General features: G+C 45.1%; 1 protein-coding gene across 2 annotated transcripts in view; it reads left to right on the top strand.

Annotated features, from left to right (window-relative positions):
• Positions 1-2,289: 2,289 nt before the first annotated feature.
• TFAP2D (transcription factor AP-2 delta) overlaps positions 2,290-20,484 on the top strand; it is a 52,535-nt gene continuing 34,340 nt past the window's right edge. Inside the window, exons 1-3 of one of the 2 annotated variants that reach the window (XM_075144883.1) lie at positions 2,290-2,457; positions 3,368-3,865; positions 7,430-7,490. In XM_075144883.1, the coding sequence (XP_075000984.1) occupies positions 2,419-2,457; positions 3,368-3,865; positions 7,430-7,490 (598 nt within the window). In that variant the 5' untranslated portion in view covers positions 2,290-2,418. Of the gene's footprint in view, positions 2,458-3,319; positions 3,866-7,429; positions 7,491-20,484 lie in introns of those variants that run through there. The other variant, XM_075144882.1, reaches the window with a different exon arrangement.

The raw sequence follows: 20,484 nt of genomic DNA, 5'->3' as shown, positions 1-20,484 counted from the left end.
CAAATATATATTGGGGAGAAATATTTTTATTTCATTAACAACATTAGAACTGTAGGAAATCCAAATGAAAAGAATTCCTTCCTTCCTTCCTTCCTTCCTTCCTTCCTTCCTTCCTTCCTTCCTTCCTTCCTTCCTTCCTTCCTTCCATCCTGCCTTCCTGCCTTCCTGCCTTCCTCCCTTCTTCCCTTCCTCCCTTCCCTCCCTCCTTCCTTCCTTCTTTCCTTCCTTCCTTCCTTCCTCCCTCCCTCCTTCCTTCCTTCCTTCCTTTCCTCCTTCCTTTCCTCCTTCCTTCCTTCCTCCCTTCTTCCCTTCCTCCCTTCCCTCCCTCCTTCCTTCCTTCCTCCCTCCTTCCTTCCCTCCTTCTTTCCTTCCTTTCTTCCCTCCTTTTCTCCCTCCCTCCTTCCTTCCTTCCTTCCTTCCTTCCTTCCTTCCTTCCTTCCTTCCTTCCTTCCCTCCTTTTCTCCCTCCTTCCTTCCTTCCTTCCTTCCTTCCTTCCTTCCTTCCTTCCTTCCTTCCTTCCTTCCTTCCTTCCTTCCTTCCCTCCTTCCTTCCCTCCTTCCTTCCTTCCCTCCTTCCTTCCCTCCTTCCTCCCTCCCTTCCCGTTTTCCTACCACTTCCCTGTCCCCGCTAGTGAAGGCGGGGCGGGGGCCCGGGGAGGGAGCCCACCTCTGCCCAGCCGAGCCCCCCCGCAGCCCTCCGGAGCGGCTGGAGGTGTTTGCTGCTGACCCCTCTGCACGCCTGGATCATCGCACTTCCCCAGCTCAGACAATGCATTTCCATTCCAGACGTGTGCCTTTGTCCATTTGTAGACAGAAAAGGGAGCTGAATGACAGCTCCCCTTAGCCTGCAGGAACAGATACCAATAAACCCTCCCAAAACCCGGACCTTAAAATAAAAAAAAGAGGAAAGAGAGAGAGGGAGAGCGAGCCACATGCCTATTTGCCTGCGGCTTATTATCAAGACACCTTAAACGCTTAAAAGCAACCCAAATTAAATGGCAATTAAAGGCAAGTTACACCCTCTCCTATCTCCAGGCTTATCATTTGTGGAAGCTAGCCATCAGCAGAGCCGCTCCGCCGGGAAAGGCCATTTGAGCTGGCATCTTCTCGGAGGGCATGTGCCCCCCCCCGCCCCGAGCTCGCCCCCCCTCCCGGGGCGCTCCCGGTGCGGAGCCCGCGGTCACTTCGGGGGCTGGAGAGCCGCTACTTGGGGGCAGAGGGATGGGGAGGGGGGTGCGCAGGCAGAGAGGATTTATTCCCCGAGTGACAAGTCCTCGGACCGGTGTCACTAAATAAATAAATACCGTACCCCTTCAGCTTTGCAACCCAGGGCTACGCAGCATCCCTGCATTTTCCATCACTAAAATATATCGGCACTTGGAAACGTCGAAGGGAAAACTGCTATCAGTGGTCTTTAGCTCATACGTTCCCTTCCCTAGTTTTCTTTCTCCTATATAGGCAGATGTAATTCCGTAGATCTATATGTATTTTATGTATAATTCCATATAATATGTCACTGCAGTGATACTTTGTGGTCTCACCCTAGTTTTATGTTTGAAAACGCTATTTAAAGAAGCCTGTAAGATAGCATATTAGGAAGCTTTAAAAGCAGGTTGGAGTGTGGGGTGGACTTAAATTCGATGTAAATGCAAGGGTAAAAAAAAAAAAAAACACCAAACCAAAACAAACCACATAGTTTTCATTTAGATAAAAAAAATACCGTTCAACAGACACACATACAAATGTGCAATCTTAGATTCTGGTCAGTATTTAAAAGCAGTATAATCAACAGGAAGGAGCACTTACCTATTGAAAAGGATGGTTTAATAATATATATTAATATATATTAGCTTTATGTCTTCCCAATAAAATGTACACAAAATACCCCCTTCGATCAGATTAGCTCCCACATTAGCCTGGGTAAGAAAAAGCATTCTTAAGAGTGGAGGAAAAATGTATAAAAATGTTGAAAGAACCTACAGTTCCTTATTAGGCGAAGATACAATATTTATTCCTTGTCTCCTGGGATGAAGCTCCTCTATCTATTGTCCTCCCAGTTCTCAGTGCTGATGCTTAATTTTCAAAACTTCTATATTACCAAGGGACCTACGACATCAGCCAAAGAAATACCCAGCAAGTACAAAATCTGATCCAGGGAGCAGCTTTTGTGCAGAGGGAAAATTTTGTTCCTACAGGTTTTTAAGGAGGTGCATGGAAAAGCGAGAGATCTGATCTATGCAGATACATTGCAAATTCTCTCTGTCTGTAGAGATTTTTTCTAAAAAAAATTGGGGAAATACATGAACTTTGGATTTTTCAAATTTTTTCCTTTTTTTTTTTTTTTTAATTTGGAGAGGGGAATTTTATCCAGAGTTTTTTTTTTTCCTCTTTTTTTTTTTTTTTTTCGGAGAACCAAAAAATGTCAACTACCTTTCCAGGTCTCGTCCACGATGCAGAGGTATTTTGTGTGTGTGAGTGAGTGTGTGTGTGTGTGCGCGCGCGTGTGTGGATGTGTGTGTGCGTGTGTGTGCATATGTGTGTGTGTATGTGCCTGTGTGGTTGTTTCCATTTTTTTTAAATCCATATTGGACCGTTACATTTAATTATAATCCGGCTTCAGAGATAACTTAAAGAAGTATAGAGAGAAAATTCGTTATGACATCTGTCGCCAGAAAGGGCAACTCATTACCACGTTAAAACCGTTGCCAGAACGAAAATCAGAATAATACCCCTAATAATATAATGAAGTGGAGAGAAATCACCACCAGCTCGCCAGGAACGGGGAGTTCTCACTAAAAAGCAGGACTCCCCTTTTCTTTCGAAATGCAGGAAAAGGAGGGGGGGGGGAATTTTGGATCTGATTCGTTATTTTAAAAAGAAAGAAAAATAGGGGTTCAAAAAAAAAAAAAAGGAAGGAAGGAAGAAAGGAAGGCAAGCAGGCGGCAAAGCTTTCTCAATGTGTAACGCTGTAACATAGGGACGGGGCTTGTGTGTGTTCTCGGTAGTTTCCTCTGTTTGATGACTTTTTTTGTGTCAGCCCCAGATATTACAGCTGTGATCAGGAGGTGGATGGCTAGATGGATGGATGGACAGACAGAAAGATAGATAGTTTTTATTTCAGTTCGTGGATTCCTTTCGCTTGACGGTATTAAGGGCAGGCTGGGCTGTTTATGATTTTTTGAACAGACCTTTATGGCACCAGCCCAAGGTGGGAAAGGATCTTTTGTTGCTGGCGTTGCCGCTCGCAGGCTTAGACGCTTCTGCAGGGGGAGAAGCTATGCAGGACAGCGTGCTTGGAAGAACCGCACCCGGGGTTTTCAATGACAAACCTCCAGTTTTGGGGTCTTCTTTTCACTTCTTCCTTTCAGATACGTCATGACGGATCAAACAGTTACCGTTTGATGCAGCTTGGATGCCTGGAGTCTGTGGCCAACTCGACCGTCGCCTATTCCTCCTCATCTCCTCTCACTTACTCTACCACGGGCACCGAGTTCGCCTCCCCGTACTTCTCCACTAACCACCAGTACACCCCACTGCACCACCAGTCCTTCCACTACGAGTTCCAACACAGCCACCCGGCAGTCAACCCCGACGCTTACTCCTTGAACTCTCTCCATCACTCCCAGCAATACTACCAGCAGATCCACCATGGGGAACCCACTGATTTTATCAACCTACACAATGCGCGGGCGCTCAAGTCCTCTTGCTTGGACGAGCAGAGGAGAGAGCTGGGGTGCTTAGATGCTTACCGCCGCCACGACCTGTCTCTTATGAGCCATGGATCCCAATATGGGATGCATCCAGATCAAAGACTCCTGCCAGGACCAAGCCTCGGGCTTGCAGCCTCGGGAGCAGACGATTTGCAGGTAAATAGCATGCGATCTCCTTTCGAAGTACCTTCTTCTCCCCTCCCCCTGCCCTGGTCCCCCCCACCCACCCCCACCCTCCCCATTTTCCTCTGCTCAGAATAGCTCATACAAAGGAGGGGAGATTCATCCAAAATCCGGTCCAGAGCCCGTCCCCTCCAGAATAGTGGCAACAACAACAAAAAAAAAATGTGGAAAAAAAACAAGTGGTCTTTCTTGGCCAAACAAACAAACAAACAAACAAAAAAACCTCGCGTCTGACTTCCCCGCGTGGGTTGTGTCTCTGTGATGGCTGAGATCGTGGGACTCATCCGGAGACCTCCGGGTGCGTGTGTGCCTGTGCGGGTCCGGGTGTGCGTGTACCAGCTCTTACCAAAGTCACACAGAAACTAAACCAAACCAAAGCAAACCCACCTTCTCGCTTTTCCTAAACTTTTCCTTTCTTTCGGCGAACGGAACCGTTTAAACAACTTGCACTGACATAGCAGGGAAATGTGTTAAGGAAGGGATGGAGTAGGAAAAGAGAAAAAGGCAGGGCAGGAAATAAATCTGCTTTCCGACATACATACAAAGGCAAACCTTCCGTTGAACTCCGAGGCATGAGGCAGGGAAGAAATAAACGGGAGCAAACGTTCGTCAGAAATATTCAGTATGATAAAAATCCCTCGCAATATCCGATCTAGATGTTAACAGGGAGAGAGATACAAGCAGATAAAGCTGAATTAATCTCTCTATGTGTCTAATCATTCACTTATTCCCCCCTAACCGGCATCTGGACCCATCAAAAAAATTCTATTTCTATGTATCAAAACCTCAGCTTTATCCGCTCAGAAATCCTTTCCCCCGCAGTAAAAATTCACCTCCGGTAAATTGAGCTGGTTGCTTAAATGAAATTTGTTTCCAAAATTGCAAACAACGCCCTCCTGTATCTAACACCCAGTTCGAAAAGTCTCCCAAATCAAAAGCAAACCTTCCTTCTCCCGAGGAGCTGAGGAACTAAAGGTTTCCCGATCAGCGGGGAGAGACAAATAGCACCGTATTTACTGTACTTACTTTTCCCCCAAATTCGCTCCCAGTCATACAAAGCTGGTTATGTTGGTCTTTCCAAAAAGACGTAGCGGTCAAAGGCTCGGAAAAAAACCCGAAGTTTGTAAAACTAAGAAGGTTTATTTTCTTCCCTTAAAAACAAAAAAAAAAAACAAAACAAAAAAATCCCCAAAACCTCTATTTATGTCAGAGAAAAGAAATCTTTTTTTTTCTTTTTTTCTTTTTTTCAAGGAGGAAAATAATCCAACAACCCAACAACAAAGAATGTTATCTTTTATATCTCTGAGGAGGAAACCCTAACTATTTAAACCTAGCTTTCTCCATTAAAATTCACTATATAATTTTATCCTCTCTGGCCATTTTTTGTTTACATTTTTCACAAGGATCTCCTTATGTTACCCCCCTCAAAAAAAAAAAAAAAATCTGCCATTCACTGCTCAGCCCAACTAAAACCTATTTACTCCTTTTTATAACCACGTCTGCTGCTGATTTTTTTGTATCTGTACAAATTTTTTTTCTTTGGCAGGCACAAAGCCTTGTATTTTTCAAAAGAGGGGATTAGGAACGTTTGCAAGACAGCAGACAATGCCTAAGTCCCGGGCAAAAAAGCACCATAGTTTATCCAATTTTCGACTTAGTGCCATTCAACTGGTCATTTATGCAATGTCATCCGACCAAACAACATGTTTCCCTTTTTTTTTTTTTTTTAAAAAAAAGAGGTTGGTTAAGCTGCTAGAGGCACATTCTCTTTAAAATTTATTTAAGGAAGAAAAAAATAAACAGCTTTTCTTTGGAAAATATTAATTTTTCGATCACGCTTTATTCAAAAGTAAAAGACTTACGTCTTTGTACCTAGTCTTTTCTTTATTTTTCCTCCTCCCTCTTTTCCCGAACAGAAGAGGGAGTGTATTGAGATATCGAAAAGCCTGAGTGGTGAGAAGTTGAAAATAGTAACATTTGTCGTTATGATTTAAATGATTCAGAACAAACTTGGACTCTTGCGAGTATCATCTTGGGCTTAGAGGGAAGCGTTTTGGTGGCGAACAGAAACAGGACTGCACACAAATACTTTTAAACTAAAATTGTGGTCTAACCAGTCTTCCCCTTTCCCCTTAGTCTTTCTTTTTAAAACGTTCATCAGCATATGCCTCATTTCAAATGCAACAAATGTAAATATACTTTTCCCTGCACAGAATTTTAAGTGAATGTCCAATAGTTTCGAGGGCGGTTTAAGTCAGCCTAACAGATGCAAACAGTCTTGGAGCTGGAGTGGCATCTTTCAGTGCCCTAAAAAGATTTTCCATGGGCAACAAAGAAAACTGTCACACCTTTTCCCATCACCGCTTTAATTTATGCTCAGTCGCCAAGTTTTTTTCATATTGATTTCATAATCACTTTAAGGCAGAACACTTAAAATAAAAAAGAGCCTTGAAAAGGAAGGTCTTACAGGGCCAGCGCCAATATGGTGAAAGTGGGGGAGAGAGCCAGGACTGTAAAGGTTGTTTTGTAAAGTGGGGTTTTTATTATGCACCGACTCTCTCCGCATTTACTTAACTCTTCACGGGCTGTTGAGTAGGTTAACACCCTTAAAGGCCTCTTTCATGTCCAATACCTCGTTTGTTTGTAGAGGAAAATGCGTCTTTAACACGTTTCCACTGGGCAAAGATTTAGGTTTGGTTTGTTGTGGTTTTTTTAACCCCAACATAAGGAAAAACCCAAAGAAAACCCAACCCTTTCAAGTCTTTTATCAGTCCAATAAAAATATTTATTAAGGAGGGCGAAGATCCCCAAATAATCAGCCTTGTAACAGGAGAATAAAGAAGTGAGAACTCTTCGGATGTGCACCAGAAGCCCTAGGCAGGTTTTTGGATGGTTCTTCACGCCACACTCACACATGGGTGCCTGTGGCTGTGTGTGCACACAGATGTACATTCATCCCCACCTACGTGCGGACACACGCGTTGTTACAACACCCTTACGACTCTGCGTAGCCGGCAAAGCCCAATAGGTCGTCTGTTGTTTGTGCTCTTTGTCTACTTCGGTGCACACTTGTAAGTCGGTATATAAGTGTCACGAAACATATATATGAATTTAGCTGTGTATATATATAAGTATACAGCTAAACATACAAAAATACTATATAAAAGTGTATTTTTACCTTTGTGCGTGCAACTGTAGAGCGCGAACACACTTCTCCCAAGACTTCTTGTTTGTCTCTCTGTCCTGCCAGGTAACTGCCGATATAACTCCCCAGCTGAGGAGAAACTCGTATTTAAATGGCAATGAAAGAGATAATTATTCTGCATTTCGTGGGGTAGGGGCAGACTGCAGGGTGGCGGTGGGATTTCGCCAGAGCACTTGAGTTCGATGAGAATAACTGTGTTTTTCCAGTTCACCTTAACTATTGTTCCTGTGCGCGTCGTGTAACAAAGCAAAAGCTGTGTGATCTCTCTGTGGGTTTCTGTATCTGATTTCTTTCTTTCCTTTCTTTCCTTTTTTTCCCCCTCGTTACTTAAGAGCTCAGTGGAGGCCCAGTGTGGACTTGTACTGAACGGGCAAGGAGGTGTGATAAGAAGAGGTAAGAGGTTACAAATACTTGCGTCTAACAATTTTTGTAAACATAAGCCCCTCTCCATTTCTTTCTCTCTTTCCCTCCCCCACTGTTTAGTGTAGTTTGGAGTTACTGACGAAATAGTGATAATTTGATGTTGACACAAGTACGTTTAAACTAGCTTAGAGCACTTCACATTTCACACGCCATTTGCACTTTACAAGGGATCTGTTCCTCAGTAGCTCTCGGATACTCCCGCTGAATCCAAAGCTTTCTTGACTCGTTTTATCATTCCCCGTTTAATCGAGTTGATCCCTGATAGTTTGAGAAACGTGTTCCCTGGCTCCGGGCTGTTAAATCGGCGGTTTGATCTTGTGTGGAGAAAGGAAGAAGGTTTTTTGGAAATGTGGTTTCAGTAGCGCTACAGACCGGAGTGGAACTCGCTTTTGAGTGTCACTTCATTTGATACCCATCTGCCAATGTAAATATCTAACGTCAAAGTTAGAGGAAAGATTTGGGGCTCTTGTTGAATACGCATTTCTTCAGCATTTGCGAAACCTGAGTGTTCTGGGGGGGTTGTTATTACAGTCATTTACCGTGATGAGAAGCAAAAGTAGTCTAAAGGCCTAACGTAGGAAGACATTCTTCTTACGAGCTTAAACGCATACTTTCATTCACAATATAAAACGAATAATGCAGTCGGAAAGAGAACATTTCGCCTCTTGGAATGCGCGTATCTTATCCCAATATTGCCTTTCCTTATTCATTACACCCGCCATGAAAAATAGATATTTAGGAGAGATTTTAAGCCATGTGATACTCTTGTGCCAGAGAGCTGATTTTAACCACCACTTCCCTAGACAAACTTCGTGCTGAAACAATAGCCACACACAACTACGGTGAGAGGAGATGGAGAGTAGGCGCACACGCGGTTATCTCCGTGGGAGGGGACGTTTCGGGGTGCCTGCACCGACTCAGACCAGGCTTTGTCCGGGCGTTCCGCAGGGCTGGAGCCGCGGGGTGCGGAGATGTGGGTGGGCCGGGGCCGGGGCCGGTGCTCGGCGTCCCGGGGCCGGTGCTCGGCGTCCCGGTGCCGGGATGGCGGCGGGGGCGGCGGCGGAGCGGTGGTGCTGAAGGGACAGCTCCCCCCGGCCGCTCCTCCCGGCCCCGCCTCGCCGCGGCGGGCAGCCCCCGGCCCCGCGGCCGGCGCACGGGGTAGAGCGGCGGGGTGAGGGACGCCAGGAAAGGGGGGGACGGGACTCCAAATATCCCGGCCCCTCCCCGGGCACCGCTGGCGGGACGCTGCGGAGAGGGCTGGCAGAGCGGTGGGCTCGCAAACTCCTGCCCAAACCCTGCTGTCGGTGCCTGCCCAGGTCCTTGTCTCTCGGATTTCAACGGATTCTGATTACCCCTAGGAAGAGGGATGATTCTTTCGGGTGTGATCCGAGACCTGACCTCCGAGAAGAGGAGATCATTAGCTGAAAGAGAGAAAGACAGAGTCCCCATCAGCTGGGGTCTGTGCCTGTGGTGTTTGACTGCGGTTCTCGTTTCCCTGCTGAAGGGTGGCTCAAATCTCAGCTCAGCTCAACTCCAGTGTATTCAGCTCGCCAGCTCCTGTTAAGGAGATTCCAATTACCTGTGCAGATGACTGTAGTCAAGACTATCTCTTCCTCTCTCCCTCTCTCTCTTTTTTAAAGCTATCAAATTATTCAAGGATTTAAAGATTGATAGTAAAGGAAATCCAGCATGAAAATGCAAGGTTTTCTCTACCCTGATCTAAGTGCTGAACTACTACTGCACTGCTATCTATCTCTTGGCATATTCAGGGAATATCAAAGGCGAGAGTATAAGTTTCAAATGTATATTAAAAATACATAATAAATATTTTGTCCGACTTCAAAAAAAGCGATAGGTGTTAGCAGTAATCAAAACATCCTGCGCCTAAGCGCTATACAGTATCCCATATAAATAAATCACACTTCTTTTCTAGTAATACATCAATAAGAATATATTAACTCGAAAGTGGCTTCCCTAATATTTTAAACATCTAGTGTCAGATTTTTTATTTTATTTTTGTCACTAATATATACATATATTTTTTAAGGTTTCTTTGAGTGGTTTAGATGCAATAGTAGGAAGGAAAGGGGAAAAGGAAGGAAGGAGGGAAAGAAGGAAGGCAGGAAGACAGGAAGGCAAGAAGGAAGGAAAGAAAGAAAGAGAAAGAGAGAAAGAGAAAGAGGAAGGAAGGAAGGAAGCAAGCAAGCAAGCAAGGAAGGAAGGAAGGAAGCAAGGAAGGAAGGAAGCAAGGAAGGAAGGAAGCAAGGAAAGGAAATAAAAGGAAACTTCCCATATACTTTGCCAGAGGAGCACACCATTCCCTAGTCCTCTCCAAAAAAAGCAATTTCTAAGTAGTGTCATGGTTTGCAGTCCTGGTATTAACACCGATAGGAATGACAAACATCACAAACACGGCTCTTCCCTGCTTCCATCTCTGGCTGCCATTGCACATATCAGCTGCCTTCTAGATTGTTTAGTGCAGTGGTTTGGTGTTTGCTTTTAATGAGGCTCGGAAAGTAAAAGATTTTTGCAAGGTTTAGGTGCTGGCGAGCTAATTACTAGCTAGAGAAAATATTTGCCACCGATTCCAGGGCAGAGATCCCCATGCTATCACTTTCAGTTAATGGTGTGCAGGATTTAGCCCGGAGCTTCCCTGCTCTAACCATCAGAACCAATAATCTTTACTTTTCCTACTGCTCGTGTATCGATAGCTTCTCTAGCCTCAGGCAGCGGCTTTGATATGTTAATATTTCTGAGTACCAAATTCTGCAGAGATCATATTAATGTTGTACATACAGAGTGGAGCTTTGCCTTAAAGTTGAATATTCAGATCGCTCGTTTCAAAAGAAATCACTTGAAGAAATGAAGCTTCTATTTACAGGAGTCGTCTGTGTTTTTTAATCATTAAAAGAATCCCTCCCCTCTTATACTTTCCTATTAATCGTCTCAGGCTTTTATTACATACCCATTCCCTTTTAATTCCTTTCTAGGTTGCCATTTTAAAAGCAGAATAACCTGATTCCTGTTTGATTTTTCTCTGCCTTTTCCCTTCTCTCTCCCTTTTTAAAATTTTCTTTTCCTTTTCCCCTTTTTTTCTTTTGTGGGCGCTTCTTTTTACAATGCCCTCCAAACCCCCTTCCACACCCATCCCTTCCCCATCTCTCGGACATGAAGTGTATGCAAGCTTGGTGTCCTCACCTCCATATATTTGGATTAAAAAGACAACACGGTGACATTTGGCCTGCATCGTTTTATGAAACCGAGATGGCAAACTCCAAAAAAAGCTCTTGTTTTGCTTTGTGATCATCCATCGTTCCTGCCCCAGGCTAATTTCAGAAGCTTAAATACTGCTATCGCCTCTGGGCCATGAAGAGAGAAGGGCCAACCTATCGGCAATAGCTCTTTTTCGATTGCCCTTGGCAACATAAAATACAAACTACTTTGAATCAAAACATTTTTGGGGAATTAATATGATCTGAACTCTGCACGTTTTAAGAGATCTTGAGTTTGTCAAATCGCTTAGAGGTGACTGACATCCGAATGCATTAGTGCCTAGCTAAGAACAACCCTCAGATCTTATTTGATTAAAAAAAAAAAAAAAAAAAGAAAAAAGAAAAAAGAAAGAAAGAAAAAACACCCTTTTCTTAAAAGCTCAAGCATCAGTCACCATAAAGTCTGCCAATAAAATCCGGGGAAAGACGTTCCCCTTTCTCGCCTCTGCCTTTTATGTACTTAGTCGTGGTATCGCCCCTCATTTGAAAGGCACTCGCTGAGCCTTGATCCTCTCCCCCGTTCTAATTTTAATTTTTGAGACTCCAAACTACCTGCCTAATGACTCAGTCATTAAGGGCGAGACTTCGGGCAGGAGGCTGGAGGAGGCGGGTGAAGGCAGGGGCTGAGAGCTTTGCACCTCTCCCCAGGAGAATCTTCTCTGCTATTTTGTGTGCAGATGAAAGGGAAAAAACAGGGTGCTGGCGTGTTACCACCTCCCCGCGGTATCATCCCGGCACCCCGGGATGCAGGAATGGGCAGAGAGGACATCCCCCTGCACCTTGCTCTCTGGCAAACCAACTGGAGTTACCTGGCCAGCTCCCATCCCCCCGAAAGGTACCTAAGGACCCCCTCGCCGCCCCCCAGCACCCTCTCCCCCAAAGCCCTGCTGTGTCCCCCCCAGGGGAAGGCAGGGCCGGGCAGAGCAGCTCTCCCTGCCCGCTTGGCAGCTCCAGGCGGTGAAGGTGGTCCTGGTGCGGCGGACGGGGGGTCTCCCGTCTCCCCGCGCCCAGCCGGGAGCCCACCGAGAGCAGGGCAGATCCCTTCCTTGTCTTCCCTTTGTTGCCCTCTTCCTTCCCTTTTCCCGGCTCTTCTGAACCTTACAAGAGCCTCGGGACTCTTGTAATAGCCCCTCATTGTGTTCAGATCCTAATGCACTGTCATTAGCACTGTTGTCTTTTTCTCTTCTTTTCTTTTCTATTCCAAGGGCCAATTTAAATCGCATTAAAATCCTAAATAGCTGGCTTAATTAATGGCTCTCGCGGCTCCAGCTGAGATAATCTCCAGCCGACTAAAGCCAAATCGGTCGGCGACTTTCAGCTCTCCGGGAGTTTCGGGCTGGGGAAGGGGACGGAGAGGAGGGGGCTGAGCAGCGGGTTACAGCGGGCTCTGTCCGGACACCGAGCGCTTCGCCGGGCCGGGAAGGGAGCGGAGCCGGTTCCCTTAGCTCCTGGCACCAGTAAGATCTTTGGGAGAAGTTTGGGGAAGAGATGTGAGGTTTTGGGTTTTGGGTGAGGGTTTTTTTGTTTGAGGGTTTGGTTTGATTTTTCTGCGGGTTTTTGTTTGTTTGTTTGTTTGCTTGGTTTTCCTGCTGATCTGCAAAGGGATATTTTCTGGCTGTGCACGGAAGGGCAATGGAAAGCCCCCAGGTAGGGATCTCGCCTGCTTTGGGGATCTGTGCTGCTCCCCTCGCCTGCTCGGGTAGAGGTTGTGTATTATGTGTTTTCTGCCTCCCTTTGCTCCATTCCGAGCTGTGGGCTGTCATGATCTGCACAGTCCTGGCTTGGCTTGGCTTGGCCAGCAGAGATTTCGGAGCCAGGCACACACGGGTTGCACACCACGCAGAGCAGTCCTTGGCATTCCACAAATTCAGGCACAACCCCAGGGAACAAAGTGTGTAAAAGCAATACACACATGCACACACAACACACACGCACACAACACACACACACCACACACACACACAACCTGCCAGTGCCTCCTGCGGGGAGCACAGCTCCCCCCCTCCAACATCACTCGCTCTGCCCCATGCAGAGCCCACTCATGGGACACCACGGGCAGAGCCTCTAAACCTTATCACATCTTCACACACAAAATCCACACCACACACAGCCTGCCCAGGCCTTCCTCCTGCAGCCCCACAGGCTCACACACACTGTCCAGCAATGCACAGTCCTTTTCCCAAACCACTATCGCAGAGAGGGCCCGGAGAGGCATTGAAAAGTACTGTCGAGTTCTTACGGCTTGTGCATAGGAAAAAGGAATGAAGCAGATGTCTTTTCTTTTGGTTCTAGTTGGGGTTTGGGTCCTATCCTTCACCCCAGGAGCCGTGAAAGTGCTCCTGTATCAGGGCTGATACATCTCGCTGACAGAGGGCTGGTCCTGGGTGCCTGAGATTTAACATCTCTTGCATGTTGATACAATCTTTAAAGTTGAGTTCCTGTAACAATCCCCCTTATTTATATTATTCTCTTTTCCACCATAACACCTTGCTTCTCCCAAGCTAGTTTCTAAACTGAAAACTATTAACACTCCTAACAGCCTTAAAAACTGCATGTAACTAAGAGGCTGGTCTTAAAAACTGCTGACCATCCCCTCAGTCCTACTGAATCTTCTGGTTCATATTTTTAAAAAATTGTCTTATGCATGCACGTCCACCTTTCCTTAGCGTGAATGTTGTAGTGAGGGACATTATCTCAGAATTGTTTATGTTCATGGAAAGAGCTGGTTTACATGACTAGTTACATGACGCAAAATTCGTTAACTTAAGTGAAACCAAAAGAATAACTAGAAAAAAGCAGCACTTACTATTTTTCCTGACAAATGTAGATGAGTTTTAGAATTTTGAATATTTAGTTCCTGAGATTAATGACTGGGTGATGTGAGGATAATTTGGAGAACATTTTAAATTGCTTATAAACCTTTGGGAACTGAACATGGGATTAAATAATACTGATAAACTCTATACAGTTTGCTTGCTTAGATTTGCTACTTGCTAGGGAAAAAAAAAAAGCTGAGGAGAGGTAGATTTTCATGTCCTCATTTTGTAACATACTGTAAACTTGCCAGAATTTCAGAACAGAGCAGAAAATATACTATAAGCTGGAGACTCCTACTAACAGCACCTGTAGACATAGATAAGACTAATAAAAAGCATAGCATGTTATTAAGATTTTATATAAGATTAATCTGTAGGCACTCACGCATGCTTATGCTTAATAATGTACACAAGTACACAAACATGTATATATCCTGAAAACCAAAATAAACAGTACTTCTGCACTGTTGTCACCAGTATATTATGATTTTTCCTTCCATAACAGCATGATATTTATGTGTGAATATCTTGGAGAAAGGGACTACCTTGTCTTGAATTAATATAAAATACCCATCATATTGCAGCTGTTACGATTAACAAATACGAAACGACCTTGCAGAGTGTAAAGATGTGTGTATCTATACAAAGTTATAGACACACATTCAAAAAAATATTTGTATCTAAAGCGCAAAAAAACTCATCCAGTGACATCAACGGATATTACCCTCTCTCATTCCTAATAAAGCCATAGCATTACTTATTATGAAAAGCATAAAATATGTGAGAATATGGATTTTGTCAATGAAAAGATGCACAAATACTTAACTCTGAGGGCGTCAGGGAGACTTACATTTCAGCAGATGCCCAAGCTCATAACTAAATCAGAATAAATCATCACACTCCAGCCACCTATTGTCCTCTTCATCTATACAAAGGGAAACCTACAATCAAAACAGACTAAGCTCTTTTTGCATCACGTGTTATTGGGATTTTCATTGTGTTGACAAGACTGTTGGGTTAGAGTATGGCTCTGTTGTTCTTGCTGCTGTCATCTACACAACCCATCATCAGCTTGTGTTGGCATTTTGTACTGACTTATGCTATTTGATGGGGAGACAGGAATAAGGAAGGGAAAATATTCTCCCGATCTTTGCTGTGACTACCTTTTTCGGTATCACATAGCCTAACTTTTGTTCATTCTACGCGTGGGAAATGAAGCAAAAGCACAGTTCACACAAAGGAGTATGTTGGGTTCAGTATGAACCAATTAGCTAGAGGAAAAGGATTGAGTCCAAAAGTAAGCCAGCAAAAATGCACGTAGTCTTTTGTTATTCCTCTCCCTCAGACCACTTGACAATAATCATAGAATAGAATAGAATAGAATCATAGAATGGTTTGGGTTGAAAGGGACTTCTAAAGGTCATCTAGTCCAGCCCCCCTGCAATGAGCAGGGACATCTTCAACTAGGTCAGGTTATGTATAATCTCCTGAGGTGATTCGGTAGCTGAGACGATTCAGTATATGGCAGTATCAGGCCCCAGGTCTTTCACCCAAATGTGGTCTGCTGCACAAACCATATCTCTTCCTCACCCATCTTTTTCCTCTCAAACAATCATATTTGTTGAAATCAACATGAAGTTCGGAGGGTAAAACTCTATCATGAAGAAAGAAGTAGTAATTGAATAGAGTTGGATAAAAGAGAAGCCCTGAAGAAGAGTTTGTGTGCCTGAAAGCTTCCCTTCTTTCTTTCTTTTTTTTTCCCCAAATCTATCAGTTGCAATATAAAAGGTATTCCCCCCTCATCTAAATCTTGTCTTTAAACCTCTGCGGCTGCAAGAGCACAACTATCACGATTTACAGTCATCTCTAACACAGTATCTTATGGCAACAGATGATGTCAGCCCAGACCACGTAATCGCTTCCCTGTGGGAATACACAATTGTCCTAAAAAGTGTCTTTTTAACATTCACATCCCCATTTCACGTGGTACCCAGAGCACGAAATTGCTGAGACAATCTGCTGGATGATCCTACCAGTTATCTCACCTTCTGCCTGCTCTCATTTTCTTTTTCCTAGCCGTGCAGAAGGACCAGCGGTGTGGGTAACTAGTCAGGGACCAATGGCCACAGTATTCCTTTCCTTCTGTACACTGGTGGGCGCATTACTTTGCCGTGGCTATGTGTGGGGCTCGTCATCTGATGAGCTGATGTTGTCTTATGTATCCTGGCACCAGAAGCTAGTCTGTAAAGATTTCTAAAGCACCTAGAATCTGCCAAGAGGAATAGAGATCTCCAGGTTGAACTGCTAGACTCATGAAAGGCATTATTTCCATTCTATTCTTGAGGGCATTTTCTTCTGCTTCTTCAGCTGGTGTCTGTTAGCATCTCACCTCTCAAATACCCTGCAATGATAAGACCAGCTCAGCAGTTGAACAAGGATTGACTTTTCCAACACCTCCTATAGAGGCATTGGGTTGACGGGAAAGAAATCTTGTTGTTGCCACTGCTGTTTAGTGCAACTTAAAACATACCTTGTCCTCTCCCCATTGAGCTGCATTTCTTCACAAAATCATTTGTCCACTCTAATGCATGATCAGAATATGGGGGAAGGAATAGACTAAATTGTGTGTGTTTGGCAAGAAACCTAAGCCTTCATCTTCCAGTGTGGTTGCACTTACTGTTTCCTTTCCCTTTCCAGCAGCCCTCCCTTTGTTTACTGTCATCCCTTTTTCTGTTTTCCACCTGGTGTAAAGGCCAGGACTTCATCCATCTCCTCTCCAAGGTGGTGTTTGTGGTAGGAGATCCATGCCTTCAAAATTGCATGCAGTTTGTGACAAAGAAATAGCTTCGTCTAGAAAGCACCACACCACTCTCTGTTGCTGTGTCAATGAATAATTAATAAAGTGAAAAAATTATATGTAACGGATTTTACCTTCTTGTAATTCACAACTTATTCTCCATGTTTCTGGAAAGCAATGACTTAGGCTTGTTTTCTTTTGCTTTTAACTCATACCTGGCTTACCTGGAATTGTTTTGTTTAAGATCATGTTGCATAGGCATGATATTTTTAAATATTGTAGACTGTAAACAACGTTCTACTAAATAGTAATGAGAAGTGTTCCAGTAAATTCTGGTTAGGGTAGAAGCAACTGCAGAGTAACAGGTTTTTGGATTAAAGTAACAATTATTTATCTGGTATAAATGGTGCACACACTGGCTTAACCTGGCAGGAAGATAAACTTTAATATGACACTGATTTCAGTACAGTCTCACTCATTATAAAACGTACAGACTTATTGAAGTAAATAAATATGTACACATTGCTACTGTTTTCTTGACACGTATATATGTACACCTGTGTATATGTATTGTGTGACAGGAGATGCCAAACAAACAAATCCACTCAGTGTTAACACACTTCACAAATGTACCTGACAGACCAGAAGTCTGAAATGTTGATTGAAAATATTTATAGGTTTCCGTGCAGCCCTGCCTCAGATATGAAAAAAAAAAAAAAACCCCACAGCAAAGAAACCAATCAAACACCAAAACAACAAAAACCCAAAAACATTTCAGGCATGTGGCACCAGATTTCTGTATTTATAGAATGGTTTGGGTTGGAAGGGACCTTAAGATCATCTAGTCCCAATCCCCCTGCCATGGGCAGGGACACCTTCCACTAGACCAGGTTGCTCAAAGCCCCATCCAACCTGTCCTTGAACCAGGGATGGGGCATCCACAATTTCTCTGGGCAACCTGTTCCAGTGCCTCACCACCCTCATAATGAAGAATTTCTTCCTTATATCTAGTCTAAATCTACCCTCTTTCAGTTTAAAGACACAACCCCTTGTCCTATCACTACATGCCCTTGTAAAAAGTCCCTCTCCAGCTTTCTTGTAGGCCCCCTTCAGGTACTGGAAGGCTGCTATAAGGTATCCCTGGAGCTTTCTCTTCTCCAGGCTGAGCAACCCCAACTCTCTCAGCCTTTCTTCATAGGAGAGATGCTCCTCTGGTCATCTTTGTGGCCCTCCACTGGACTCGCTCCAACAGGTCCATGTCTTTCTTATGTTGGGGGCCCCAGAGCTGGACGCAGTACTCCAGGTGGGGTCTCACCAGAGCAGAGTAGGCGGGGAGAATCACCTCCCTCGACCTGTTGGCCACACTTCTTCTGATGCAGCCCAGGATACGGTTGGCCTTCTGGGCTGTAAGTGTACATTGCAGGGTCATGTTGAGCTTCTCATCAACCAGTTCCCCCAAGTCCTTCTCCTCAGGGCTGCTCTCAATCCATTCTCTGCCCAGTCTGTATTTGTGTTTGGGATTGCCCCGACCCATGTGCAGGACCTTGCACTTGGCCTTGTTGAACCTCATGAAGTTCACACGGGCCCACCTCTCAAGCCTGTCAAGGTTCCTCTGGATGGCATCCCGTCCCTTAGGCGTGTCAACTGCACCACACAGTTTGGTGTCATTGGCAGACTTACTGAGGGTGCACTCAATCCCACTGTCCACGTCACCAACAAAGGTGTTAAACAGCGCTGGTTCCAGTACTGACCCCTAAGGAACGCCACTCGTCACTGGTCTCCGCTTAGACATTGAGCCGTTGACCGCACTCTTTGAGTGCGACCATCCAACCAATTCCTTATCCACCGAGTGGGCCATCTGTCAAATCCATGTCTCTCCAATTTAAAGACAAGGATGTCGTGCAGGACAGTGTCAAATGATGTCAGTTGCTCTTCCCTTTTCCACCAACACTGTAACCCCATCATAGAAAGCCACCAAATTTCTCAGGCACTATTTGCCCTTAGTGAAACCATGTTGGCTGCCTCCAGTCACCTCCTCATTTTCCATGTGCCTTAGCATAGTTTCCAGGAGGATCTGCTCCATGATCACATGGGCACAGAGGTGAGACTGACTGGCCTGTAGTTCCCCGGGTCTTCCTCTTTTCCCTTTTAAAAAATGGGGGTTATGTTTCCTCTTTTCCAGTCAGTGGAACTTCACCGGACTGCCACGACTTCTCAGATATGATGGATAGTGGCTTAGCAACTTCATCCACCAGTTCCCTCAGGACCCATGGATGGATCTTATCAGGTCCGATGGACTTGTGCACCTTCAGGTTCCTTAGGTGGTCTCAAACCTGATCTTCTTCTACAGTGGGCGGCTCTTCATTCTCCCAATCCCTGCCTTTGCCTTCTGAGACTTGGGCAATGTGGCTTGAGCACTTGCCGGTGAAGACTGAGGCAAAAAACTCGTTGAGTACCTCAGCCTTCTCCATATCCTGGGTAACCAGGTCTCCTGTTTCCTTCCAGAGAGGGCCCACATTTTCCCTAGTCTTCCTTTTATCATCGACATACCTATAGAAGCTTTTCTTGTCGCCCTTGACATCCCTGGCCAGATTTAATTCTATCAGGGCTTTAGCTTTCCTAGCCTGATCCCTGGCCGCTCGAACAATTTCTCTGTATTCCTCCCAGGCTACCTGTCCTTGCTTCCACCCTCTGTAGGCTTTCTTTTTGTGTTTGAGTGTGTCCAGGAACTCCTTGTTCATCCATGCAGGTCTCCTGGCATTTTTGCCTGACTTCCTCTTTGTTGGGATGTATCGCTCCTGAGCTTGGAGGAGGTGATCCTTGAATATTAACCAGCTTTCTTGGGGCCTTTTTTCCTCCAGGGCTTTATCCTTTGGCCTGAAGAGGTGAAAGTCCAGGGTAGTAAGCTTGCTGGATGCCCTCCTCAGTGCCCTAAGGATCTTGAACTCCACCATTTCATGGTCACTGCAGCCAAGGCTGCTCTTGAGCTTCACATTCCCCACCAGCCCTCCTTGTTGGTGAGAACAAGGTCCAGCATAGCACCTCTCCTCATTGGCTCCTCTACCACTTGGAGAAGGAATTTACCATCAACACATTCCAGGAACCTCCTGGATTGCTTATGCCCTGCTGTGTTGTCCCTCCAACAGATATCGGGGCGGTTGAAGTCCCCCATGAGGACCAGGGCTTGTGAACGTGAGGCTGTACCTACCTGTCTATAGAGGGCCTCATTCGCTCAGTCTTCCTGGTCGGGTGGCTTGTAGCAGATCCCCACCATCACCTGTCTCTGCCCTCCTTTTAATCCTGACCCATAAGCTCTCGGTCGGCTCCTCATCCATCCCCAGGCGGAGCTCCATGAGCTCCAGCTAGTCATTGACATAGAGGGTGACACCCCCTCCTCATCTCCCCTGCCTGTCCTTCCTAGACAGTTTGTGTCCTTCCATTCCAACACTCCAGTCATAGCAGCCATCCCACCACGTCCCCGTGATGCCAAGAAGATCGTAGCCCTGCAGGTGTGTGCACATCTCTAACTCCTCTATGCTACGTACATTTGCATAGAGGCATTTAAGTTGGGCCCCCGATGAAGCTGACTTACTGGCTGGAGTGGCTGGAATTCCTCTGTGCTGCTCTTCAGGTGCTCTCCTGCTGACCTGTGATCCTTCTCCAGGCTCTGGGCATCTACTGCTGGCCCTGCCATCAAACTGGTCGGAGTGGAATGGATTAAGGTTCCCCTCCCCCGACATATGCTCATATTTGAGTATATGAGCTCATGAATTGTATCTTTGAGCTGTGCAAAAATGTGCCTAAGTGCCCTTGTAGTGTCTATATGTTTGGTGATGCATGATTTGTCTCTATATTCTGTCTGAGAAGTGGACAATAATATCTACCCTGTAGCATAATTAGAAAAGTCATAAAATACCCTGCTGTACTGAGTTAGGATCTCACCCATCTGGGATTTATACCAAGAGATGTTCTTTTCTGGTTTTGCTGTCAGCACAAATGTTTAAATATACCTTCAAGAGCTGAAATATTTGGAAAGAAATTCTGTTTGCCTTATGTAAGCAAGCAATAGTCTGCCTTTA

This window comes from Calonectris borealis, chromosome 3, assembly GCF_964195595.1.
Source record: "Calonectris borealis chromosome 3, bCalBor7.hap1.2, whole genome shotgun sequence".
In the NCBI taxonomy this organism is placed as follows: domain Eukaryota; kingdom Metazoa; phylum Chordata; class Aves; order Procellariiformes; family Procellariidae; genus Calonectris; species Calonectris borealis.
This window is presented reverse-complemented; position numbering and strand designations above follow the sequence as displayed.